The 24585-nt window shown below is 35.1% G+C and overlaps 1 protein-coding gene across 1 annotated transcript; it reads left to right on the top strand.

Moving 5' to 3' along the window:
- The first annotated feature begins 5264 nt into the window (after positions 1-5264).
- LOC138334998 (uncharacterized) lies at positions 5265-21534 on the top strand. The gene is made up of 20 exons (XM_069283891.1): positions 5265-5332; positions 6941-7027; positions 7301-7514; positions 8205-8293; positions 8504-8610; positions 9441-9664; positions 10315-10489; positions 10714-10839; positions 11233-11368; positions 12432-12571; positions 12707-12823; positions 13346-13448; positions 13998-14143; positions 14664-14771; positions 15413-15529; positions 16020-16111; positions 17089-17230; positions 18093-18204; positions 18723-18829; positions 19260-21534. Exons 2-20 carry the CDS (start codon positions 6949-6951, stop codon positions 19524-19526), a joined length of 2601 nt encoding a protein of 866 aa, XP_069139992.1. The 5' UTR covers positions 5265-5332; positions 6941-6948; the 3' UTR covers positions 19527-21534.
- The last annotated feature ends 3051 nt before the right edge of the window (positions 21535-24585 follow it).

Below are 24585 nucleotides of genomic sequence, written 5' to 3'. Positions count from 1 at the left end.
CAAGCACAGACTTTTACCTGTTATATACATTTGGTCATGTTCAGCTTCTACGTATAGTTTTGTATTTACTATATACTTTATTTCAGGATAAAATTCCCATACTTTATTTCACTCACATAAGCTTTCCTTCACCCACACAGTTCTACTCTTACATGCTCACACTTTCATTCAGTCACTCAAATACATGAAGACGCCTGTGAAAGCAAAGACGCCTTGCGGTACAGTCTGAGTTTTATTATGTTTTCGTTTAAATTTACATTCGCAAGGAACCATTGGATTTTTAATATATCTTTATATATATATATATCTTGTGTATGAGATCATCAATGGACAACCGTGCATTTTTTATCATTTCGTGTTTGGAAACCTTATATATCCATGTGTATCCATAGTCATCTAATTCTTAACCATTTTAATGGAAATTGGTACCAAGTATAAACTTAGCAAATCATAAATCAATTTGATGTGTTATTGATACTGTACAACATTGAATAAACTGATTTCATTTTTTTTTCTGTAAAATACACGGAGGTAACCTTGACTGCTCTAGTTTACATGTATATACTATTAAAATACGGCTGTGATGCCATCTATTGTTATATCTTGAGGTATAGTTTATACTTTTATCACCTACTACCGTGGTATAGTTGCCTTTTCCTGTGGAATAGTTTGTGAACTATTCCACGATAAAAGGTACCTATTCCACAGTTAAAGGTGAATTTATTGACTGGTACTGGTGAACATTACCACGCACGTAGTCAGCATTATTTAGGGAATTCACATTCATTAAATCCAGGGAGAGATGGTACAATATTAATATGAAAGCGGCAAACAAATTAAGAATTCAAACTACAACAACAATTTGCTGTACTGTTCTCAAACAGTACTTTGTTTTAATACAGATAAATCCCCGGTACCTGTTGTGATGTATTTCTACAGTGATTTCTATGTGCATGTAATTTTCATCACTTCATTCACAGCCATTGCATCCATAACTCATAAAATAATTCACTTTAATACATCCAGAAAAGGGAGAAAGTTTAGATGGAATTCTATAAAACCACAGCTTAATTGCCTGTAGAAAAGAAACTACAGTTACATGGAGTGTTTCTTTTTTTTATCCAAAACACTTCATATTCCGTAAAAAATGCCATCTTAAAATTAAACACATTTACATCCCAACACTTTTCACGAAGATAATAATTCCCCAGCAATGCTTTCATAAAACACATATTCTTGTGTCACATGATTTCTCTTTTCTGTGTACAAGTAATATAATGATCCAAAATCTCTGTGAATATTTTGTTTTTCCATTTTTTTTCTCATAAGTTTTTGGTCCAAATCACTAAACATTATATCCAAAAATCATTACTACTGGGTTCAAAACCTGCATGCAGAGGTAGAGGTACATAAGTATGGTCCCCATGTTGATCAACGAAGACTAATCTGAGCAAATGTTTCAGTGTGAGCACCATATAGTACCAGTGCATGGATATTTCAAGAAGTTCATGCAAATCATGATGCATGCTCTCTCTCTAAGTAAGCCAATGAAATGCATCCTGAATAGATCTAATGGTATTACATGGGTTTACCTTGAGCTGTATGATAGTTAAGCAATACCAATGTAATAGTGGAGAGTACCAATGACATTCGATGCCATGTTTTAAGTATTATATGATTCCTCAAACTGTGGAATAGTCGAAATAATGAATAGTTATACGGGCCTCGAACAATGCATTATCTTGACTATTCCACAGTTTAAGGTGTTTCTCCTATACGGAGTACATATATGATGAATACAGCTTAATACACGTAAGATAATTGTAAAAGGGTCGAGTGGTCCTGTGTAACATGACACTAAAATACAATTTATATCTTTTATTGTATCATGTCTTTCTTCTTACAGCAAAAAAAAAAAAAATAAATAAATAAAAAATATAAACTAATGAAGCGCTTTTTCTTTCCATTTTGACCAAATATGCATTACTAGTTTCATTTAAACTTCGACTTTTAATCACAATATTGTGGCGTGTGTTTGTCATGGTATTCGCCTCTATATTACAAAGCACACCTATCACCTGGAATTTTAGAAAGTGTTTTCTCTAAAACTAATGCACCATAAACAATTATTGATGTATGTGATGTGTGTTTATCTGTACTTCTAATTGATATAAAACATGAACTTATACCTATGACAGGGGACTGTGGCATGCTTTTATCTACAACACATATCCCAGGAACTGCTGTTCCTGATTGTCTTAACTATACACAAGCAAGAAATAGTGGCAATACCAAAATCTGACTTCTAGTCTGGTCATTCCACTGCACATGAAATTATTGGTGTTAAAAGATAGAGAAAAAAAGCAGCCGACTTGTCTTGATGTCTTTGGTATTTCTAAAGCGTAGATCTAAATCTTCCGTTAAAAGTACATATGGATAGTAAAAAATCAATCTCCTGAAAACGGAAGCTCCAATATTGAACCTGGACACAATACCTCAAATACATCAGATGACTCCAGTGCTGGCCGGTCCACTCATCAAGTGGATCCTCCTTCCTAAGACGTTTCGGCACTTTCCACGACGTTCTCCAGAGGTGCGACGGCTGGGTTGATCAGGCCCAACCAGGGACCTGTCGGCTATCGCATCCGCTTGGTGCTATTGCGGATAGTTGTCTTATTTCTGCCTTAAATCGCCACGTGCAGCGATGTCTATCTTTTTGCCATCCTTGTGGCTAGCACTGTTGCTGATGACCAATCCACCCCCCCTCCCTCTCCCTTCAGATCCAACTGGAAGCAACTTCTGCCTGCCTGCTAATTGCTGCTATCAGGTTCCTCCTGTAATAGGCGTAGGGCTCTACATAATGATTGGCCGGAGAAACCCCTGTATCCGACCTCTATCGGTAAGCACCATGTCTTCCATCCTCGATGTTGGCATTTTCCCACCAGCTGCTAGTATTTCTGCTGCTTCCGTTCGTTGGCCTCCTCCATCCTGTCTTACCATGGTACTGTTAGTTCCACCATGACTACTTGTTTAGAGCTGCGGGACCATACATTGTTACACAACATCGGGGCGGAGTGATGTTGAAGCCACGGGAACCCATCCTCTGCTGGATGTCTGCCCTCATTTCCCAGTCTCTTGCTGTTGCGAGTATCCCACCAGCCATTACGTATACGCTTCCTGTAGTCCGGGTTCCAGACTTCATAAATGTGACAAACTTTGGCCCTTTTGATATCGTCCGCTTTTTCCTCCTTGCACGGTCTAGACTTACTGCTACCTCCTGTACATCTTCCATCTGAAAGTGCCACCTGGCATGATGTGAGGACATGTGCCAGGTTAGCTGGTTTCCTGCAAAGTACACACTCGGCGTTGTCCTTGATTCCCCAGGTGAATATAGGTTGGTTGGGCTTGGCAGTAAATCGTAGGTTGACTTCAGCCAGAAGCTAAGTCTGTGACCTTCCATCTTCCAAATATCATTCCAGGATACAGTTGGTAGTAGACTAAAGGTTACACCCTTGCCTTGTGCACACGGAGTGCACTACGTTTAGACTACAGGTAGACACGGAGTGCACGAGGTTTAAACTACAGGTAGACACGGAGTGCACAAGATTTAGACTACAGGTAGACACGGAGTGCACAAGATTTAGACTACAGGTAGACACGGAGTGCACTACGTGTGAACACGGTGTCCATTACAGGTGGACATCGTGTCCAGGTACTTTGAGACCTAGACAGACAAGGTGATGTGTTACAGTTAGGGATCGGGGAAGAATAAGTTCTTCAATTTGAAATGATACATAATTATAATTTTTAAGTGTTTTTTTTTAATTACAACATCTACAATTTAATGTACAGTATATATAACTATATAATACAATATTTTTTAGTATACATGAATAAAACCTTTTCACTGCAAAAGTAATAAAGATTGATTTATATTCATTAAGTATATGTCTATTTAATTTTATATGAGTAGTTTCCATTTCTTATCTTAAATTGTCTATATTACGTTTTCAAAAGTAAATGTTTTATGGGTAAATTGCATTAAATATATATATATATATATCATTTACATCAAGCATTTTCACAAGTCAAAAACAACTTTGAATTGTGCTTTTGAGACACTTTTTCTTTTATAATAAGCTATCAGTAATACAATCATATACCGGGTAATACATAGCTTTTAAACAAAAAGATTTGGTGCCTATCAATCAGTTGTCTAGCGATAACCTTGTAGATCGTCTTTCATTAAAATATATACACTTTTATAATATTTTTCTTGTTATTTTAAGTTCTAAAAGTATTGTACGTAAAAATAGCTTAATTACATATTCTTTATTAAAAACTGAACGTCTTTAAAAGATCATGCAGAATTAAATCCACTTCAAAGTTGTATATGACGTCCTCCACTAATTGGTGGCTAGTCCACCTACAAGTACCCAATATTCAGCTTGTTTTGATTCTTAATTACCGGTACACACAATGAGTTTATGATCCCAACCCCGCAAGTTATCTTGATCGTATATTGCGTCATGGTCCAATAATTATAACTTGTCAAACATACAGGTAAGCCACAGTATCCAGCTATACAGGTGCCTCAAGTTAAGGTGACCATCGTATTCGATAGATGGCCAGAGGGCAGAATCGTTACCTTCTGTGTTTGCACGGCTTTATGAGAATGGGGGCAGTATCTTTATATAATATGTGATTTTAGAATTGTTTCTATGGAAGTTTGTTAAGACAAACAAATATACTTTACCGTTTAAAAATCATATAGGTTCACCTCACTCAATGTTATTAATTTAAAGTTTAATGTTATAGTGCATGTAAAATATATATGCGTTGAAAGTCATCGGAATCAAAGAGTTACCCTTGGTGTTAACTTTAAATGGAGAAATTATATGGATCAAAATCGTAAAAAATATTTCAAGAGAAGTAAGTTGAAGTTTGACAAACTTTAATCAATTTGTAAGACAAAACGTTAGAGTTGTGAAGCTTGGGATAGATAATTTAGAAAAGTTTCATGAAAGTTGATTCAATTTCTTTCTAAGTACTAAAATTAAAATAAAATCTGTCATACATAAAAATAAACCAAAGCAGAAACATGTACATATAATGTCTAATTTATGTTTCTGACGAAAGGAAACCAACGAATGATACCATCATGATCATGTTCGGTGCTGCCTAATCCGGACAGTAGCATCACCAATCATGAGATCAACGTCATCTCTCTGTTTTGTTTATACGAACTCCACTAGCATAAGTATGAAGCGTCCAAATTACAGTGATTAAGAAAAAAACTTCAATTTTGCGCGCACTGGATAGTTTAGGAGAGGTAAAACTTTTTCCTACCAAATTTCTTTCGATTCACATGTGTGTTTTTTTAAACTGTACTCACTTCTGTAAGATCATCAGAAAATTTTAACTTCGCACATAAGTATTCGTCACTGTTTATTTCCCTAAAGCTAAACTGATTTTTGTATCAAAATAAGTCTGTATGTGGACGAATTCCGTCGCATCTTCCCCCAGATGGGTCTACATAATGAGTTATCAAAAGATAAAAATATCTTTTTAGTGTAGGGATTGTGATATTTTGTATGCGCATGTTGTCGAAATTGGTGTCAGGTTATCTGACAACTCTGTGCACTTTGTCATCTCGGCCGGAATATCTTTGACTTTCTGTCTATGATTCTGCAAGTTTGAGTACATGTATTGTATGTACGAATAGATCTAGTCCGATTGCATGATATGAGTGCAAATGAGTAGTTTTCTCCGATCTTATAAAGAGGAAAACATGGTTGATCAAGCTTAAAGGCCCATAACCTTTCCGGAGCAAAATATAAAGGTTTCTTAAAAAACATTAATAACATCAGAAAAGGCATACCAATGACCTAAAATAAGGTTACGACACCAAACATATGCAAGATTTCCTGCGTAACATATGAAAACAGTGGAGAGTCAATACGCTGTTTTGCCGTCTGGCGCAGTGATAGTCAACTACCGCGCGGTAATTAGGACGACGGCGGGAAACATAATATGACCCGCGTTATGAAAATAAACATTTTATTTATTTTAAACAATTCGTTCAGAAGGTGAAGATAAATGTAGTATTAACGGTAAGTTAATAATTTTTCAGACTCTACAAAATTATCGATCTTGTTTTACATTCCCATTCTAGAGATTAAAAGCCGTTTCGGAAAGGTAGTGGGCCTTTAAGTGTATATGTAAATGCTTACAAAAAAATAATGAAGTATTAATGAGGCATTTAAACATGTAAAAACTACAAACATTGTAAGAGGTATAGCACGACGAGACACTTTTGATCATTATATTGTGTCAGTTTCTCAATATTGACGTCTAATATTCAGACATGGGGTCTGAAAGGTCATGTACCTACGTGTATGTGGTGCGGAATTGGACTGGCCCGGTCGACCATCGGTGACTAAGTAGCTCAGCGGTAGAGCATTTGACAAGTGTGGGGAGGTCCCAGGTTTGTATCCCGGTCCGGCTGCTAATTGTCTCTGTGCTGTTACAAAATTGGCGTCCAACTTACTAAAATACCCATGGTGGTGGTACATGCATACAGTATAAGTAGCCGGTGTTGTATGTCTTTGAGGGCAAAGCTTTGAAAAAGGAGGGAGAAGTGTTGCGGAATTGGACTGGGTTAATCATTGCATTTAATTTGGTGACCAGTTAAAATTAGAGCATTTGGCTAATATTCAAAATCTAAGGTCCCAGGTTCAAAACCCAATCTGGCCCCTGCATTTTCTATCCCCTCCTGTTACATTTGTATATACATGTTTCTGATGATGATATAGATTACTGAGTATTTTGACCACAACCAAAAATTAATGTGACATAATTGTGATTGTTACTTGAGTTTTTGTAAATTATAATACATGATGAAATAAATACAAGAAGCCTCATGGATTACATTTAACAGGAAAAAAAATGAATGAGGATGTTGATCATGACAGAGAAACAGATAATGATACACAAGAACTGTTTGGTTCTACAGATATATACAGTGGTAAGTAGCTATGCCTTCCTATATACAAATGTATATATAGTTATGTACTGTATGTACAGTACCTGTATATGGTTCAAAATAAATGTTGTTTGCATTATTGGTGTCTCAATATATACGTATGAATCCAGTTAAATGTTGATGATGAAGGGAAATAACTGTTAGATCAAAATGCAAACATATTGGTGTGATAGCTATATATAGTTAGTACATGTAATACAAATATGTTAGTGGGCAATAACACTAACCATTACATATGTATGCATATATTTTTAGATGAGATCACCATGACCACTACTGGAAATGACCACAAAACCATGATTGGGGTTAGCATGATCAATGGGATTGATCAGGGGAGACAATCCACACATCTTGGCGTTACATTGTTGAATAAGACCATCAAAAACAGCTGTCTTGACCGCCTCCGGCCACTGTTAATTGACCACCTTGATTTCCTACCAAGCTGCTTTACCTTCTGCACCAAACAAGGGTAAGAATGAAACTGTTAGTGGCAATATAAAGGCTGAGGTACATTATTATGTATACATGTTCAAGTGAAGGCATATTCACCACTAGGTGGCCCTATTTAGGTACATTATTCTGTTTTAGGAAACAGCCTACATTTTACCTAAATACGTTTTAAAACTTATCTCTTTGTTATTTTTTAATTTTAAGTTTGGTCCAGCCCTAAATGACCCTTGCTGTCCATGGGCTGTTAAACTTTTAAAAAAAAAAAGACTAGACAATTATACTAAGGTACATGCATGTAGTCTACTCAAAGGAAATACTAGTTGTTTCGTAAGTAAAGCTATAGAGATTGGTAACTCTTTTGTAAATTAAATTGATCATTATTTGTGGAATTAGTAGTAAATGGAATTATTTTGTTGATAATGTACTGTATTACTTCACACAGCCTCATGAAAAGGAGGCAACAGCTGGCCTAGGTATGTTGCCAATCTCCTAGGTAAAGAGGGCATGCACATGACATGACACAGCGCTATATAACAGTCACAGCTGTGGGAAACACTATTGAAAGATTACATAGAATGATTATTTCCAATGTTTTATTTTAACCATATTATTACAAATAGTATTATGATTTTTAAGTGAACATGTTTAAGTTATTACCTAGGTATATAAGCAGTAACTATTAATGTTCATTTGTTTTACTTTTCACAAGTTGGTCGATAAGCCAGACTTTGGAAAACTCTATCATTGTTAAAAGTATCATATCAGAAGATGGAATGATCTATATACAGCCCAGTCACGGTAAGATAATTAATGTATACACTATTACATGTAGTCTGTAGTCAATATAAGGTTAATTTGCACTTATGATGATAGTGGTTTGCCTACATATATTATTATATTATTACATTTTACATGTTGTATAATTTTGGCTACAGATATGTCAGATTATTTGTGAATTTTAATGTTCCTTATTAATGATTATGTTATTTAATTTGTGCTTGCATGCAGATAAACCAAAAGTTGGAATCAAATCTAAATATGGGGAAGCCTTGGGTTTTGTGTTTGTTGACTATACAAACACTTTAGCATCGGTCAGAGATGTTATTCAGAAGCAGGTATGGCATAACTAAAAAGTGGAATATAATAAATTGATTACTAGGTATATCCTACTGGTAAACATACGCATTCCCATGCTCTTGTCATCTAGTATACAGTATGTATCTCATATCAAGATAGCAACTGGCTTCAGTATATCACCAATCCAAAATATCCATCTATCTGAATGTAAAGAAAAGTAACTTGACACATTATTGATGGGTATACAACCATTATACTTTAGAAGATGAAATATTTATTGTTTCCATCGTTTGGAACTTTCAAATTATTTCATAGGTACATTGTACGTGTGTAGTCTAGAAATATTCATGAATAGAAGCTTAAGATGTCTCTTTTCTTTTAATAATGTATCAAGCCAATTTTGTTGCTCTTTGATCTGTGGTAGATAGGTAATCATGAAAAAATTAAGTTCCTACACTACGAAAATTTCATGTCATAAAGTATGTTGTTATTATGCTTGTCTGCTCCTCTTCCTTTTTAATTGAGCATGTACTCTTCTGAGGTTTAAGTCATGTGTCAGTCCAAGGCCTGTATCTGTAAATCTGGATTATTTAAAAGAGTTATCAAAAGAGGAGAAATGAAAGATATAAAATCATGAAAAAAAAACAAAACCTGAAAAGTATGTGATACATGTAACAACTTGTACAGTTTGTGTGGATGATTGGGACATATACAGTGAAACCTTGACATTATACTGTGTTCAAGTTATACATTTGTACATGTAAGTCCAAGCTAACAACTTTCAAATGCATGTCTTATAATAAATTAAACTACACACATATAATATGTGTCATTGTATAATATAATTACTGTCTCCGTGTTATTGTAGTTGTTTCCTAAAGGGAAAAGTTTCGGAGATGAGAATGGTTTTGTGTTCCTGGACCCAAATGATTGGCCAGTGTCTGGTGACCAAGAGTCTAGGTTGTCCGTTTTCGATGTTCTCCTTGGTAACTGTCTTCGAGTTTCCATCACCATGACGACTAATTTAGATCTGAGGTCAGGATTGACCACACCGGAGTGTGAACCTCCATGTAAACGAATGAGACTAATGGGGTAAGATATTGTATAAATGAATAGTTTTGTTTTATTAACTTATTAATTCATTCATTTCTTTATTCCTCAAAATTGAAGAGTTACATAAATTGACTACAATTTGTAAGTAATGAGGAAAACACAATGGAAAATCGATATAGATAACACTAAAGTAAAAGGAAATTATATATATGTACATATGTATAAGCAATAAATCGTAAAGGAGTGAATCCAACACAACGATACTGTTCAAAAAGCTGATGATTTAATCATCTAAATCATCAGCTTTTTGAAGAAAAGCGTCTTGTTGGACTCACTCCTTTACAATTTATACCTGTATTCTTAGTGAGGCCTCTGTATTCGCCTGGATCCATGACTGGTTCTATCGAGAATGTCAAAGATTTCAACATCATAGGACGTTGAGCCTCCACCCCCATGATTGATTATGTATAAGCAATGTTCATGTTCACAAAAAGTGAAATGGATATACATGTGTAAACTTAGTAATAGATCAAATTAATAACAAACAGACTTTTTATTTTATAACCAATTTTCATTGATACAATTAGATATAACTAATAGATATTTAATTGTAAAGACATTATTTTCTATCTAATTAAGCATGATGCATGTATATTTATATATGACCTTGTTTGTGTATTGTTTTACAGATCTCCTCCATTATCGTTTCAATCCGTAAAGGACAGTTCGAGGTGTTTAGAATCTCCCCAGGCGGGGACACTCAAGCCAAAACAGATTCTGATAAGCTATGTTCGGGCAGAGGCAGCACAACATGCCGTGGAATTGAAGAACCAATTATCTGCTCTTGGCTGCAGTGTCTATTTGGTGAGTTATCTACCCTTGTGTATAGCTGCAGTGTCTATTTGGTGAGTTATATGCCTTTTATGATGTCTTAAGTGATCTAGCTATATCTACCTTAGGCTTTAGCGTATGTATGGTGAAATTCTCTCCTTGGATTGAATGTCTACTGGGTGCGTTATTTGTCCTAGCCAAGACAGACCTACCTTACCTTCTTTGGAGAGATAATAATCTATTTGTATTTATTTTAGGATGTTGATGAAATAAAATCTGGTGTAGACTGGCAGGATTCCTTAAATTACGCTGTGAGTAACTGTGAGATATTTGTTCCACTGGTGACACCCATCTATGGAGAAACACAGTGGACAAACAGAGAGGTACAGTATTTCTCTTAATTTACAATCAGATATAAAATACGCACAAAATCATAAATTTTCTGAAAACTAAATTGTTTTTGGGATAAAATTTACAATTTCAAGTTCTGATTGTTTACAAATTTATTGGTTTAAGAAAAGATATAGCAGTCCATTTATACATGTAGCAAAGAACTTCATTTTGTGTTTACATGTGTAATGATTTTTCATGACATACAATTTAATTTAAGATTTAGACTTATTATAGTTTTGCTGTATCCGAGTTTGAAACATTTTTATGGTGATTAATTTTGCTATTTCTGAGGACCTTGGACTTTTTATCACAAACAAAGTTAGTTTACAATAAAAATACATGTCAGATTAATTCAAAGTTTAATGCAATTTCATTCATCGCAGGTAAAGCTTGCTGATGTATTAGGGAAATTTATCTTACCTGTGAACTTCCTTGAAGAATGGCCTCCTCGCTGTTTAGCTATCCAGTTCGCTACTACACAGTACATTGCCTGGAAAACTCCCAGTCAGATCCAAACAGGTTAGACAGATTTCTCAAGGGAATCTAAACTGTTTCACTCCCTTAGAGGGTATATAGTGGAATCTCAACCAGAGAGGCAGGATTCTTAATTTGGTTAAAGACTAGGCTTAAATCATTATGTAGGAATCTTCCTAGGGTAATTTAGATTACATCTACGAGAAATTTCTTTCACTTTAAGAATATGTTCATGTTTCAATGAGTTTTTACAGTTCAGTCCATCATGATATTCCAAATTTATAAGATTACATTTGAATGAGAATTTTTTACAGACTGTGTTCGCAATGAAGTTAGGATATCCTGTCCACTGTTTGGATCTCTAATCTTGGATTATAAGTAAAAATTGTTACGAGGCATTTCCTTAATATTTGTTATTAGAGCTCAGCCCTTCATGCCCGAAGGCCATGAAGGCCATGCGAAGCACTTCTAAGGTACACATACGTGAAAATATAAGAAAGAACCCAATATTCAAAATCCAGTCCTACATACTAACAGCTTCAGTTTGTGGCAGACATTTTCTTTTATGCACATGGGAAGGGGAATCATGGGTAATCACCATGGATATGCTCATTATATCATTGAGTGGTTCAAACGCTTGTATGATCTGACAAACGTAATCTTAATCCGGCAGAAGCTCAGTGCTATTGCTCTTTATTTGAAAGTTTTCGAGTGATTTAGACTGCCTTCCAATATAATCGGCTAACCAATAATATCTATTACGGAAATAAAATTTCTTCCTTCACTAATTGGGGTTTCCTTCTCAAATGGGGGTTTGAGGACAAGAATAGAGTGTGAATATATGAATAAAAAATAAACAGAAAATTTGGCTCCGTTTTTTTCATAAATTGCTTTTTTTAATATTGCACAATTAATGGTCGGCCTACTGAAACATCTTTCTGCACCCTTTAAGGCCTTGCTTTCGGTCATATTATAGGTTATTGTTTTTTTTCAACCAATATTGATTATAGCTTTCCTCAGCCTCCAAAACAAAGCACATCCTCAAACAACCTTGATTGTGAATAAAAATCAAGATGAATTCTTACAAATGTATTATTTTGATTGCCAGAGTTAGCCGGGGGCCTTGGGGAAATGGTACACGATTACCATGTGTGGGACAGGAAGTACATATCTGATGTGGCTTCCAAGGTTGCTGATCGTGTTAATCAAGGCTGGAATTCAGCTAGAGTTCCCTCCCTTGTTAAGAGAGTAAGTCCTGTTCTATCAATCAACTATATATACATATGACACACATTTTTAACATTACCTTGTGTTTTGTCTTCTTTAAATAAACAGTAGTAAAAAAATGATTGAAATAGACATACCCTTCATATTTGATTTCAGAAAACTATTGTAAAAAGCTGTGCCATGGTGAGTTGTTCCAACCCTCAAGCCGTGACGTCTAACCGGGATGGTCTCCCCTTGATTGTGGTTTGTGTCCATCCTCAGCAGCAGGAAAAGGTAAACAAAAGTCATGTACTTCTTAAGGAAAACTGTGAAAGCCTTTGTCGAAATTCCTTTCTAAGAGAAATGTATTTCACATGATTTGAATTTCTTTAATTTTAAGGCCAACTTAACCTTTAAGAAACCAAAATTAAAAGTTTTTTTGAAAAAAATTATATTGATTCTCTTAGATGAGGTTACAACATCAAACAAATGAAAGATTCCCTGCATAAATGATGTTAACAATTTAGATTCATGTCGCTGTTTTGCCGTCTGGTGCGGGAAACATTATATCAAATAATGATAAGTGTAGTATAACCTGTAAAACTAACAACTTTTCCGGCTCCACAAAATCATCAATCTCATTTTATATTCCCATTTTAAAAACTAAAAGATGATTTGGAAATGCATTGGGCCTTTAACAGGTTATCTTGAGAAAGGGATTATGTATTTTGATTGATATTCTGTAGGATTGCATAGATTGAACTTGACTACAGAGGAAGGAATTGTTACTGATAAAATGTGTTGTTCACTCATTAGGGTATTGAACTACAGAGTTGGCTACAAGAGGAGGGATTTGAAGTCTGGCTGTCCACACAACTTGATATTACTTACCCAGATTCCTTACCTTCCAGTCCCACAGGTAACAGTACTAGTTATTTTTGTTACATACATCCAATTCATCTTGCTTGTAGTAAGCATTTTTCATTGACTTCAAACAACATAAGTGAAAAATGACGTCGCTGTTTATAACGTCGCATTGGATTGGCTTATACAACATCATATTAATTCAAACAGAAAAGAGTACATCAATAAATGTGGAGTTACAAGTAAAAATATTGAATTATAAGGATTAACATGAATATAACTTTTATGTTACAGAGATATAACACAAAAATCTGAGTATATTCTTAATAGACCATCGATGATAGAAAATCCTGGATATTGTAATATCTTAATATTTACTGTTTATGGAATCTGTTGTTAATTCTGCTGCTAGCTGCATTTAGGTTTTAACGCTTGAAACTTATAAGTATTTTAAGGTATTTCAAGTGCCAGAAGAATGCTTGATTTACTATTGATTAACACCAATCCTGATAATCATTCTCAAGTGTCAAATAATGATAGAGGAGTTACGTCCCCTTCTTTTGTGGTAAACTATGTAATAGAGTTATATCCCGTTTTTACCTAGTGAGATTCTCCCAGTCCAGCCAAACAAGTTTGTGTGAGGAGGAAAAAAACAACATTGCAGTATTCCAGGAGAAAGCAGACGATGCTGGGGTTATACTAGCTGTGTTGTCAGAGGAGTTTGGCAAGTCTCGCACATGTCAGCAGCAGGTTGGTATCATTAAAAGTCATATCTGTCCACCAAAACCACCCCAGCAACAAAGAAAAGAAAAATGATCTTTTTTAACCCTATACGCAGGTCAAATATTGTTAAAATTGGCTAATTAGGGCAGCAAGAAGATGATGTTTATAAAGATGGTCATTACACAGAGGTGGTCTATACAGCGTATTACAGTTTTTACTGTAATACTACTCTTAACAACTAGGGCAACAAGTGTATAATGGAAATAACTTCTTGAACTGTACTGTTACATGGAGGAGGGTGGGAGGAGCAAGTGCATCTGGAAATAGGACAGGTGGTTTTTATGGTGTGAATGCATGGAGCACAGATAAGCAGGGTAGGGATAATAGGGATAATAATCCCATGGCCGTGTTACCTTATACGAGATATAAGTATTTATAAATGTCTTCTCATTATACTTAATATGGAACATATCTTCCCTTGTATCTCCCAGTGTACGTTGTGTTGGAGTTATCTTCCTTTTAATTCATCACTAATTTTGTTTGCCAGGTGTATTACTGTGAACACAGAAAGCGATTGATTGCCTTAACAGCGTTAGATAGACCTACAGAGTTTCCCTTGTGGGTAAACATGCTGATGGGGAAGGAGCCGTGGCTGGTAAGTATAAAAACAGAAGTAATTTGGTGTGTCACAGGATGGTTGAGTGGTTAAGATGTCCTGACATATTACCACAAGCCCTCCACCTCTGGGATGCTGGTTTGAATCGCATGGGGGGACAGTTGCCAGGTGTTTTTTCTCTGGGTACTCCGGCTTTCCTCCACCAACAAATCTGGCATGTACTTACATGACCCTGGCTGTTCATGGGACATTAAACTAATAAGTATAATTTACATTCACTTAATTTATAGCTCTTCTATCTGTAAAATCTTCTAAGAGGACTTCTCATCTGAGAAAGCACATGCAGTTACCATTCGACTTGGTATTTTCTTGGAAAGGGCACATAACTCATTGCCTTTTGAAGGGAAATTACACTCCACAAAGAGTAAACTTATGAGCAGTCAAAATATCATCAGATTGAAGGCTTTTGCAGGACTTCAAGTGTGATTAGGACAACATAGCAAATAATTGAAGAGAAATAGATTACACATACAAAATTAAATCATAGATGGGTGGTATTTATCTTGTCTTCTTAGATCAGGTGGATATTTGAATGTATTTGATGTATTTTAACTTATGTTAACTCATTGCTGGAGTTCAAATAAAATAAAAAAACCACGAACAAAATTTGTTTTTCGCAGAATATTGAGGGTGAGAACTTCCGAGTGGACATTCTGAGAAGAATAAGAACTTGCCTGGATCCTGATGGAGACTATGATCAGACCAGCAGGAGTCTGGATACTCGGGCATCTCAAAGGGTACATTGATTTATAGACACAAGTTTTTAAAGCTACTTAGCTTAAATAAGCTTTTTTCATTTTGTAATATCAAAATTTATGCTGTAAATACTGTACATTTTATATGTTCGACCACATGTGAGAAGAGTCTTTGACTCAATGTGCAATTGAATGAAAATAAAGTCAATTATTATCATAATTTCAGTAATTGCCGCAAAGTATTCTGAAATGTAATAATTTTGGAGTATTTAGCCCTCTTCATTGAGAGTTCAGTTATTTGTTCTTTGGTACAAAATCATTCTTGATAATATCATTTTTACTGATGTAAAGACAATCGGAATTGGGCATCAGGCAACATGCCTATACACATCCTCTCCTTATTAATAATATAAAGGTGTTATAACAGCCAAAAGATTACAGGCTAACATCATCCTATAGGTACAGGTAAAGACATTCTGTAGATATCTACATGTATATTATACACAGGAGCTTTACTTTGATGTTAACACAGGTACACATGTTGAGAGGCCATATCCTGACCCAGTTTTCTGTCTGTGTGATGTTGGGAGATTTGTCAGGTCCTGTATCCTTACAGGTGTATAGGTGGGTAATATTGTCAGGTCCTGTATCCTTACAGGTGTATAGGTGGGTAATACAGCTATAAGACTGAATATGCAATCGAAACAATTAAAATTTTGGATGTTAAGATTACATTTTAATACTTAATACCATTTAAAGTTATCAGGACATTTTGTATCAATATTGATGATATGATTAATAATATACAATGTGATATGATTAAAGTAAGATTATTTTAAATAGCATCACACATTTTATTTATCCTTCTCTTCTCGGTGTGATATCAATATGTCTATCTAAACCTACCCACTGCTAAACACATTCACCCCTGATAACATATTTGGACTCTTCTACTTCATGACCTGGGGCATTCCATCCTGCAGGTAGGGCGTTAGAATTGTACCTGCTGCCCCTATTGCATGATCGTAAAAGGCGACTAAATTTAGGACCTTATCTTTTCTCTTCTTCCTAACTGACTTTATCTTTCCTAATGCCTTCCTTGGCACTGCCTCACTTTTGGCCTTGAGTTGAGCGTTTGCCCCTGTGAGGAAGGCTCTGGGTTCTGTCCCCTGGCCGAGACACACCAAAGTCTATAAAAGTGGTAGTTTCTGCTCCTGCTTAGCGTTCAGCATACAGGGAGTGGGACGACTGGTTCGCCCGTTGTCAGTATAATGTGACCGGGTGGAGTGTGTTGCTTGGTGTCTTCGGCGGCATGCTTCAGTGATATAGCACTATAAAAAGGGCAAAAGTTCCACTATACCAGAAGACACAACACGAACATACCGCAGTCTCCCAGTACACTCACCTCGCACAACAGACACGCAACACACCGCATACATGGGAGGCCGTCCTTACATGACCATAGCTGTTAATAGGACGTAAATAAATCAAACAAACAAACAAACAAACATTTCAAGGGTGAATGGATTAATAGACCAGTAAAGTGTGTAATTTATTTCTTATGATTTCAGAATGATATTTTCCTTGTTTTCCCTTGGTAGGTCTGTGTTGTCCCACCTGACAACCTTGGAGGATGTTACCATATTTACATGTAGTAGTCCTGGGGCTATGAATGGTTATAGATCTCAGGTCAGAGATCTCCACCAACAGTACAAAGTCCTCAACGTTTGTCCTGGAACACAGGTGATTAAGCAAGGCATGACCGAGTGAAATAAATAAAAATTATATATACGATATCAAAACAAATATTTAATAATTGTATTATATTTGGTAAACTTATATGATTTGAAAAACTTGTTTAATTTAAAGTATTATCTTGGTTCAGATTTAATTGTCACATTATGCCTAATTAGTGTTTTGGTGGCCCTTATGACTATATGGTTAACAAGATTTGACTGTACAGAGTTTTGAGTAAAAGCCAAAATACATGTAATGATATGAAAATGTAAAAATGTAAACATCAGAATTTAAAAGTTTCAAGTCAGGAGATATATTAGATTATTGAAATTTAACCCTGTACATGCAATTCCACAACAAAATTTATACAGTGAAACTCGGTTAATACGAACTCGAAGGGACCGAGATAAAACTTTGAGTTATCATGTCTACTGACAATATCTTTACTTGGTATATCTAGACTAGTCCCATGTCGTAAAATGATGTGAACAAAAGAGATGTCAAAATCGCCGATGGTAGTTGCAAAATTATAAAAATAAAACCGAGATATATATTTTGAAATGCTGTTCTACAGCACATTTATGAAAAAGAAAATCAGCATTTTCGGCGAACTTGTTGTCCAAAAAATCTCATTTCGAGTTATAAGAACATTTTATGTATGATTTTTGTCATTCAGACTCAAAATTTACTTTGTATTATCCGAGTTCTTCGAGTTTTCTGAATTCGAATTATCCGAGTTCTTTAAATAAAGATAAAGAGGGAATTCGGCCGGGACCAGCAAAGTACTTCGTATTAAGCCGGGTTGTCGAATTATCCAAGTTCATATCAACCAAGTTCCACTGTATTACATTATCTGTTTTGTTTACAGGAAAACCAAAAACATACTAAAGAGAGTGCTATGATGGTTTACTGTGGTACTAGCGAGCAGGAGAGAGACACTACTGTGGCTACAGTGTGTGATCTATGTATTCTGCTATATGGTAGGTACAGCAATAGTTCCCCTAACACTGCACTGATTTTTTATCTCTCTTTTTTTTGGCTCTTTTTTGTTTGATATCATATCAACATCAAGGGCCATTCAAAGCTAGAGATGGCGGACTTGTGTTAAAATCTAGTATAGCTTAACCACAGCTGTTCATCACATAAATCTAATGTAACATTAGGTTTAATGTAGCTAACATAACCAATTTTGTTTTAATTTGCTTGCATGAAACTTTGAACAAAGAAAAAACAATATGATTAATACATGTACATATCATAGGTTTGTCTCCTCTAGTGGTTGAAGGAAATACAATGTATGTGAGTTCTTTATAAAATAATGATTTTTTTCTTTTTATATTAGCATTAATGGTTTTAGCACAGACCCGCATCAGTATTTCACATCTATATGTGAAGGGAAACCAATTTTACATGTTTAATATTCTAATGTGATGTAAAAAAGTGTTAGTAACATTGTATAAGATTGTAAAATTGTTTTAAGATGTTGTATATGTTGTAGGCGGTATGTCTAAGGAGCAGTTAGTGCGCGAGTTCCTTTGGAATGATGGGACAGTAGTACCAGTCCTGTGTCCAGTACTGTCTAAGACACTCACCAGGATACACCAGGTAATTACATATAACTAGTCCCACTGCTCATCACCCATCTCCCTGCCCCCCTCAAGAAAAGAAAAATTGAAAATTGGGACAAAGGAAGGGTTAAAATTGAGGCTTTTTTTATTATTATTAAAATTGAAAGTTTTGGCAAAATTAGATAACATAACAACTGTAAGGCTGGCAGCTTTAGGAAGTGATCATTTATACTGTTACAAGTTCATGAAAGCAATTTAATACTAACATCTACATCAGTGTTTAATACTTACTTTGGTACTTCTGTCAAAATAAAAAAACAACTTCAATTTGTTTGAACATACAGTGTATTATAGATTCAAAGGTTCAGTTATCTTTCTTGCATCATCAGTTTGACAAATGTTACAATCATTACATGATTTTATCCTAAAACTTGATATTCTGTTAACTTGTTCTCTTTGTTGTCCAGATGCCACAGGGACTAAATGCTCAAGACTGGTCAGTTCTATCGGACCAGTCAGTATCAGCTGAGAGACTTGGACAAGTGGTCAAGAATGTCACAGAGACTCTACTGACTAGGAATTCAATTCAACATCCGGTCAACTCTCCTACAAAGTCTGTTCCATTTAAAACTCCACAAGGGACATCGCCCAAACATCTCAAATCCTCCTCACCACAAGGTGCAAAATTAGGTCAAAAGGTGAAGCTATCCAGCCAACCAACTATTATTTTATAATGGTACTTAGTTACAAAAAATCACTCCAAAACTCTCTGATGTGATTTATACAGCATGTTTTATTTCTCAATCTTTGTTTAAATTTTAATTTCTCGTGGTAAATATAAAAAAAACTGTGAAATACAGGTACAATGAATAGTGTTGTAATGATTTTTATGATCAATTATGAAAGTTTGGTAAACACACACAATAACTTTTATATAATTATTGTAATGTTACACAATTATCTCAATGTAAAGAATGTGTGTAAACTTTTCCTGTCATCCAAAAACCATTTAAGTTCATTAACCTTGATATTTGTATAGAACTTTCTTCAGCCTGACTTACAATTGTTAGTTTGCTAGGTCTCTTAAAAATCATTTGGTATCTTTATCACATCAACCCATGGAAATCCACCTGATAGTACATGCATATTTAATTGTGTCTAGCGTAATAACTTAAGTCTTATGACTAAATCCCTTACTCTTTAGAATATTTTACATTCCATACTTCTATCCTCATTTAGTTATAAAGGTATGGTATAATTGTAAAGCTTAAACTGTTCAATGATTATTTAATGTTATATTGTATTTTATGAAATGTCTTGGCAAATCCATTTACAGAATTATTATTTTACCGTTTATATTTATTATGTACATGTAATAGATGGTGGGATATGTTTTTTGGTGATCAGTGTAGTAGTTATATGTTATTGATTGTTGATTATAGAAATCATTCTTTGTTTAATTACTTATGCCAGGTGCTACTTCATCACACATTTAAACTTTTGTTCTATAAATGAAGTTTCTTGTTGCCTCTTTATTTATCCATTTGTTATCTATGACTAACAATTTTTATATCAGGTCCTGTTGAATAGCTATTTTCCTCTTTGACAGTTTTTCTTACCTGTTTTTGATCTGTTAGCTGTTTTACTACTGTCTTGTTGAATAAGGCTATTTGTTTATTTTTGTTAACTCTGTTATTTTATTTTGATATGAAGTTTATTTTAAATTAAAGGAATATTTAGACTTGTTTACAGACATAGCTGTACATATTGATCAAAATATTAAACTAACTCTTTATTTTGTTACCTTTTTAAAAAGAATCGTCATAAATTGACTAAATCTGACTTTCTGATTGGCTGATTTGTTTTATACGTCTATGGAGGAAAATAAGAATGGCATGAACCCCTGACATTATAATATGATACATTAATTTTATTATCAATTAGCCGCAAAAATTAATTTTAAGCATTGTTGTAAATATTTTCAAATTTCATTAGGTTATGAAAAAAAAATTGAAAAATCATTGTCTGCATCACACAATACCACAATAAAGTTAAAAACGAGGCACCAGTTTTATTTAACTGTGAAGAAGGTGCCATTTGAATATATATAATCATATTGTTATATCATTTTTTAGTCTATATTTGCCATGAGTATGAGTCCATCCATTTTGATTTTTTATAACAACTTTTGCTTTTTTCGTTATTTAATATATAATTTAGAATTATACAAATATACTACACAGATGACAACTTTATATATAGCTTAACTAGTATTTTATAGGAAACTCAGATTTTGGTAATAAATAATTGGACATGGTACAGGTATGAAATACTTCTATCCGAAAGTTCTTTTTTGTCTTCTCAAAGTATTTTCTTACGTAAACCGCCTAATATGCAGTGGTTTCAGCCATTTAATATTCTAACATATGTCACTAGTGTGATATAACCTATGAAACCTATTATGACATCATGACTAGACGTCTTTAAAGAATGATGGTCCATGACATATAGTACATTATACATGGACTCTTAATACATGTATTTCACACATCGCATCCTTATTAATCTGAAAATTGGCATGTTCTGAAATGAGGGGTAGCAGGGTATATTCTTTAGCCCTTTATTACAGTTATACACTTTGAGCAATTTCCATGCAGAATTTCAGATTTGATTTCCGTATTGTCTAAATGCAAATCTTTAAATTTTACAATCTATTTTTAATAAAGATAACTTTCAATAATTATTAAATTTTTTGTTATCCTTTAATACCCTTACAAAAAGCTTGAGTGTTTGCCAATATTGCTGCAGTATAGTAGCTATATACTGATCTGTATGCACCAAGTTACTGCAGCAATTGAGCATGTTGGCTACACCATTCTGGCACTATTGCAGCACTGATATTTTGTTGAAGCTATATTACTTTAATATTGCAGCTTTTGTGCAAAAAAATTTCTTTAATAACCTTTGTGCAGGAATAGTGAGGAAACTTACAGAAAATTTTGCTGCAGTATAACAAAGAATTATGGATACTCCCATGATCCTTTGCTAAAGGTTAAAATCAGTTGACCTTCAATTCAAACGTTGATTCAAGAGGTTGTAGTGTATGAAATTTGAGACGAATTTCTTCACTGCTTTCTGAGAAATAGCGGTAACAAAGTTCAACTATCAAAATCCAAGATGGCTGTCAGTTGACCATCTTGTTGACCAATAGGTCCAAAAATGTAATATGCACTAGGACTACAGGGAAACCTATATATGAACTGTGTGTTAGATACCTTTTAGTAGTTTCGGTGATATAACGGTAACAAGAATTGTTAACAGACAGACAACGAACGAAAGATGATTGGACTAGCACACCTGATGATGGTGGGCTACAAAAACAACAATCTCTCTTGAAAGTTTTCATTAAGTCAGAATATGAGTTAAATAAAAGCATGGATTTTGGCACACTCCATTAGATCTATATTCAGTAAAATGAAAAAAAAGGTCTGCTTGGCTGAGACACCCCACAGCCTATAAAATTTGTAGTGCTGCTTAGCGCTCAGCATTACAGGAGTAAGACGACTGGTTTATTTCCACGTTGTCAGTATGTAACAGGTTGGGTGTGTTGTTCATTGTTTTTGGCAGTATGCATCAGTGAGAAGCAAGAGTTTCATTGTTATAAGGAAATACAACAGGAATAGACCACAGCCTCCCAAAGCATACAGACATCCACACACCGCAGCAGAGTGCACTAATAGGAGGCTGTCCTTACATAACCCTGATAATTTAATACATCAACACCACCAGGAATGGTTACGTGCCAGACTAAATCGTTTAGCTCTTTGGTTGACCTTGATTGACCTGCTTCATTAATTGCATGGAAGCCCCATTTGTTGCTGGTGAATAGCCAAGGGACATTCCTACCGAATCTTCTCTTAAGTAGCTGTAATCTATGTTCAGTCTGATAGAAAGTCTTTCAATCACGATGCTATTTAAGCTAGCATTTAATTTTGTAAAAATGAACAAAGGCTAACTTCATAGCTTGTCGTGGATGCGTTACCAGATAATTGAGTGTCAAAGTTCCCTTGTGTCCTTGTTATACCATGTATTTTGGTCAGATCAGAAAACATGGGCAACAGGCAGACTTACAAGACTTTGATAAATGGTGTTTAAAAAATGCTTAAAGTGCTTTCTCAAATTGTGTATGTTTAATTTAGACCCAATTAGAAAACAACATGGCTAAAAGGTGTTCACCTTAGATATGAACAACCTAAGGTTGTTATTGTTTTCAAGTGGTACATGGTACTGAAAGAATCCTTCACGCATTTCATACATTAGATTTCTATAGTTTCTAGTTGTGCATGTTCCATTTTGAGAGTAATGGAAAAGCAAGGCGAGAGCCATAAACTAAGAGAAAAGCAGACCTTTAAGCTGTGAAAATCATTCAAAGTCTTATTTGTTTATTTGTAGCCGGGGTCATAAGGACGACCTCTCATGCATGCGGTGTCTATAGTGTGTATCAAGTGCGTGGTGTGTGCTTTGGGAGACTGTAGTATATTGGTGTTGTGGAACTTTTGCCCTTTTTAGAGTGCTATATCACTGAAGCTTGCCGCCGAAGACACCAAGTAACTCACTCCACTTGGTCAAATTATACTTACAACTGGCAAACCAGACGTCCCACTCCAGGTATGCTGAGCACTAAGCAGGTCTCGACCAGGGAACAGAACCCAAACCTACCTTACATAATTTAATTTATTTGTTTGTTTGTTATGTCGTCGACAACCAGGTCATGTAATGACGAAACCAGAACAGTGTTAGCTTGTTTGAAGTGCGAGGTGATTTTTGTTTGTTTGTTTGATTATTTTATTGGAACGTCCCTATTGCTATATCAACATGGCCGAAGACACCATGTAACACACCACTTGGTCACATTATACTGACAACTGGTAAACCAGTCGTCCCACTCCAGGTATGCTGAGCACTAAGCAGTAGCAGAAACTACCTTCCTTACATAATTTGAATCTATCAATTATGCATGCATCTTCCTTATATAATTTGAATCTATCAATTATGCATGCATGAAAAGAACCGTTGGTCAGAAATGTGCTATCACCATTACAAGAAATTGCATTTACATTTGACTATTCTGGAAAGAGAATGTTGCTCTACACAGAGCACCTTGCAAAATGATGAGGTGGCAAAAGCAAATATGGAGGAACAAAAAAAGAAGATTTTGTGAGACACGATGGGCGTCTCGGTACGAGGCATTATATACCTTCAAAGCTTCATTTTCAACTGCCTTGCTGCTTTAGGTGAGTTATTTCGTGCCCACGAAGATCCTAAAGCTGACTTCATTGTCACACTGGTAGCTGTAGAGCATGCCTTATCAGCCTTGGTTCCACTATGAAATCTTTAAAAGAAGGACTGTGATCTCTTCGTAGCGATAGAAGAATCGCGCGTTGTTTTGCGCAGAATAGTGAAGAACGATTTTTTGTTTGTTTGTTTGATTAATTAACATCCAATTAACAGGTATGGTAATGTAAGGACGGCCTCCCATGTATGGTGTGTGTTGCGTGTATGTTGTGCGAGGTGCGTGTTTTGGGAGACTGCGGTATATTCATGTAGTGTCTACTTGTATAGAGGAACTGTTGCCCTTTTTATTGTGCTACTATCACATTACATGCTATATCACTGAAGCATGCCTCCGAAGATACCGAGCAACACACTCCACCCGGTTACATTATACTGACAACGGGCGAACCAGTCGTCTCAATCCCTGTATGCTGAGCGCCAAGCAGGAGCTGAAACTAC

Source organism: Argopecten irradians, chromosome 11 (genome assembly GCF_041381155.1).
Source record: "Argopecten irradians isolate NY chromosome 11, Ai_NY, whole genome shotgun sequence".
NCBI lineage: Eukaryota > Metazoa > Mollusca > Bivalvia > Pectinida > Pectinidae > Argopecten > Argopecten irradians.
This window is presented reverse-complemented; position numbering and strand designations above follow the sequence as displayed.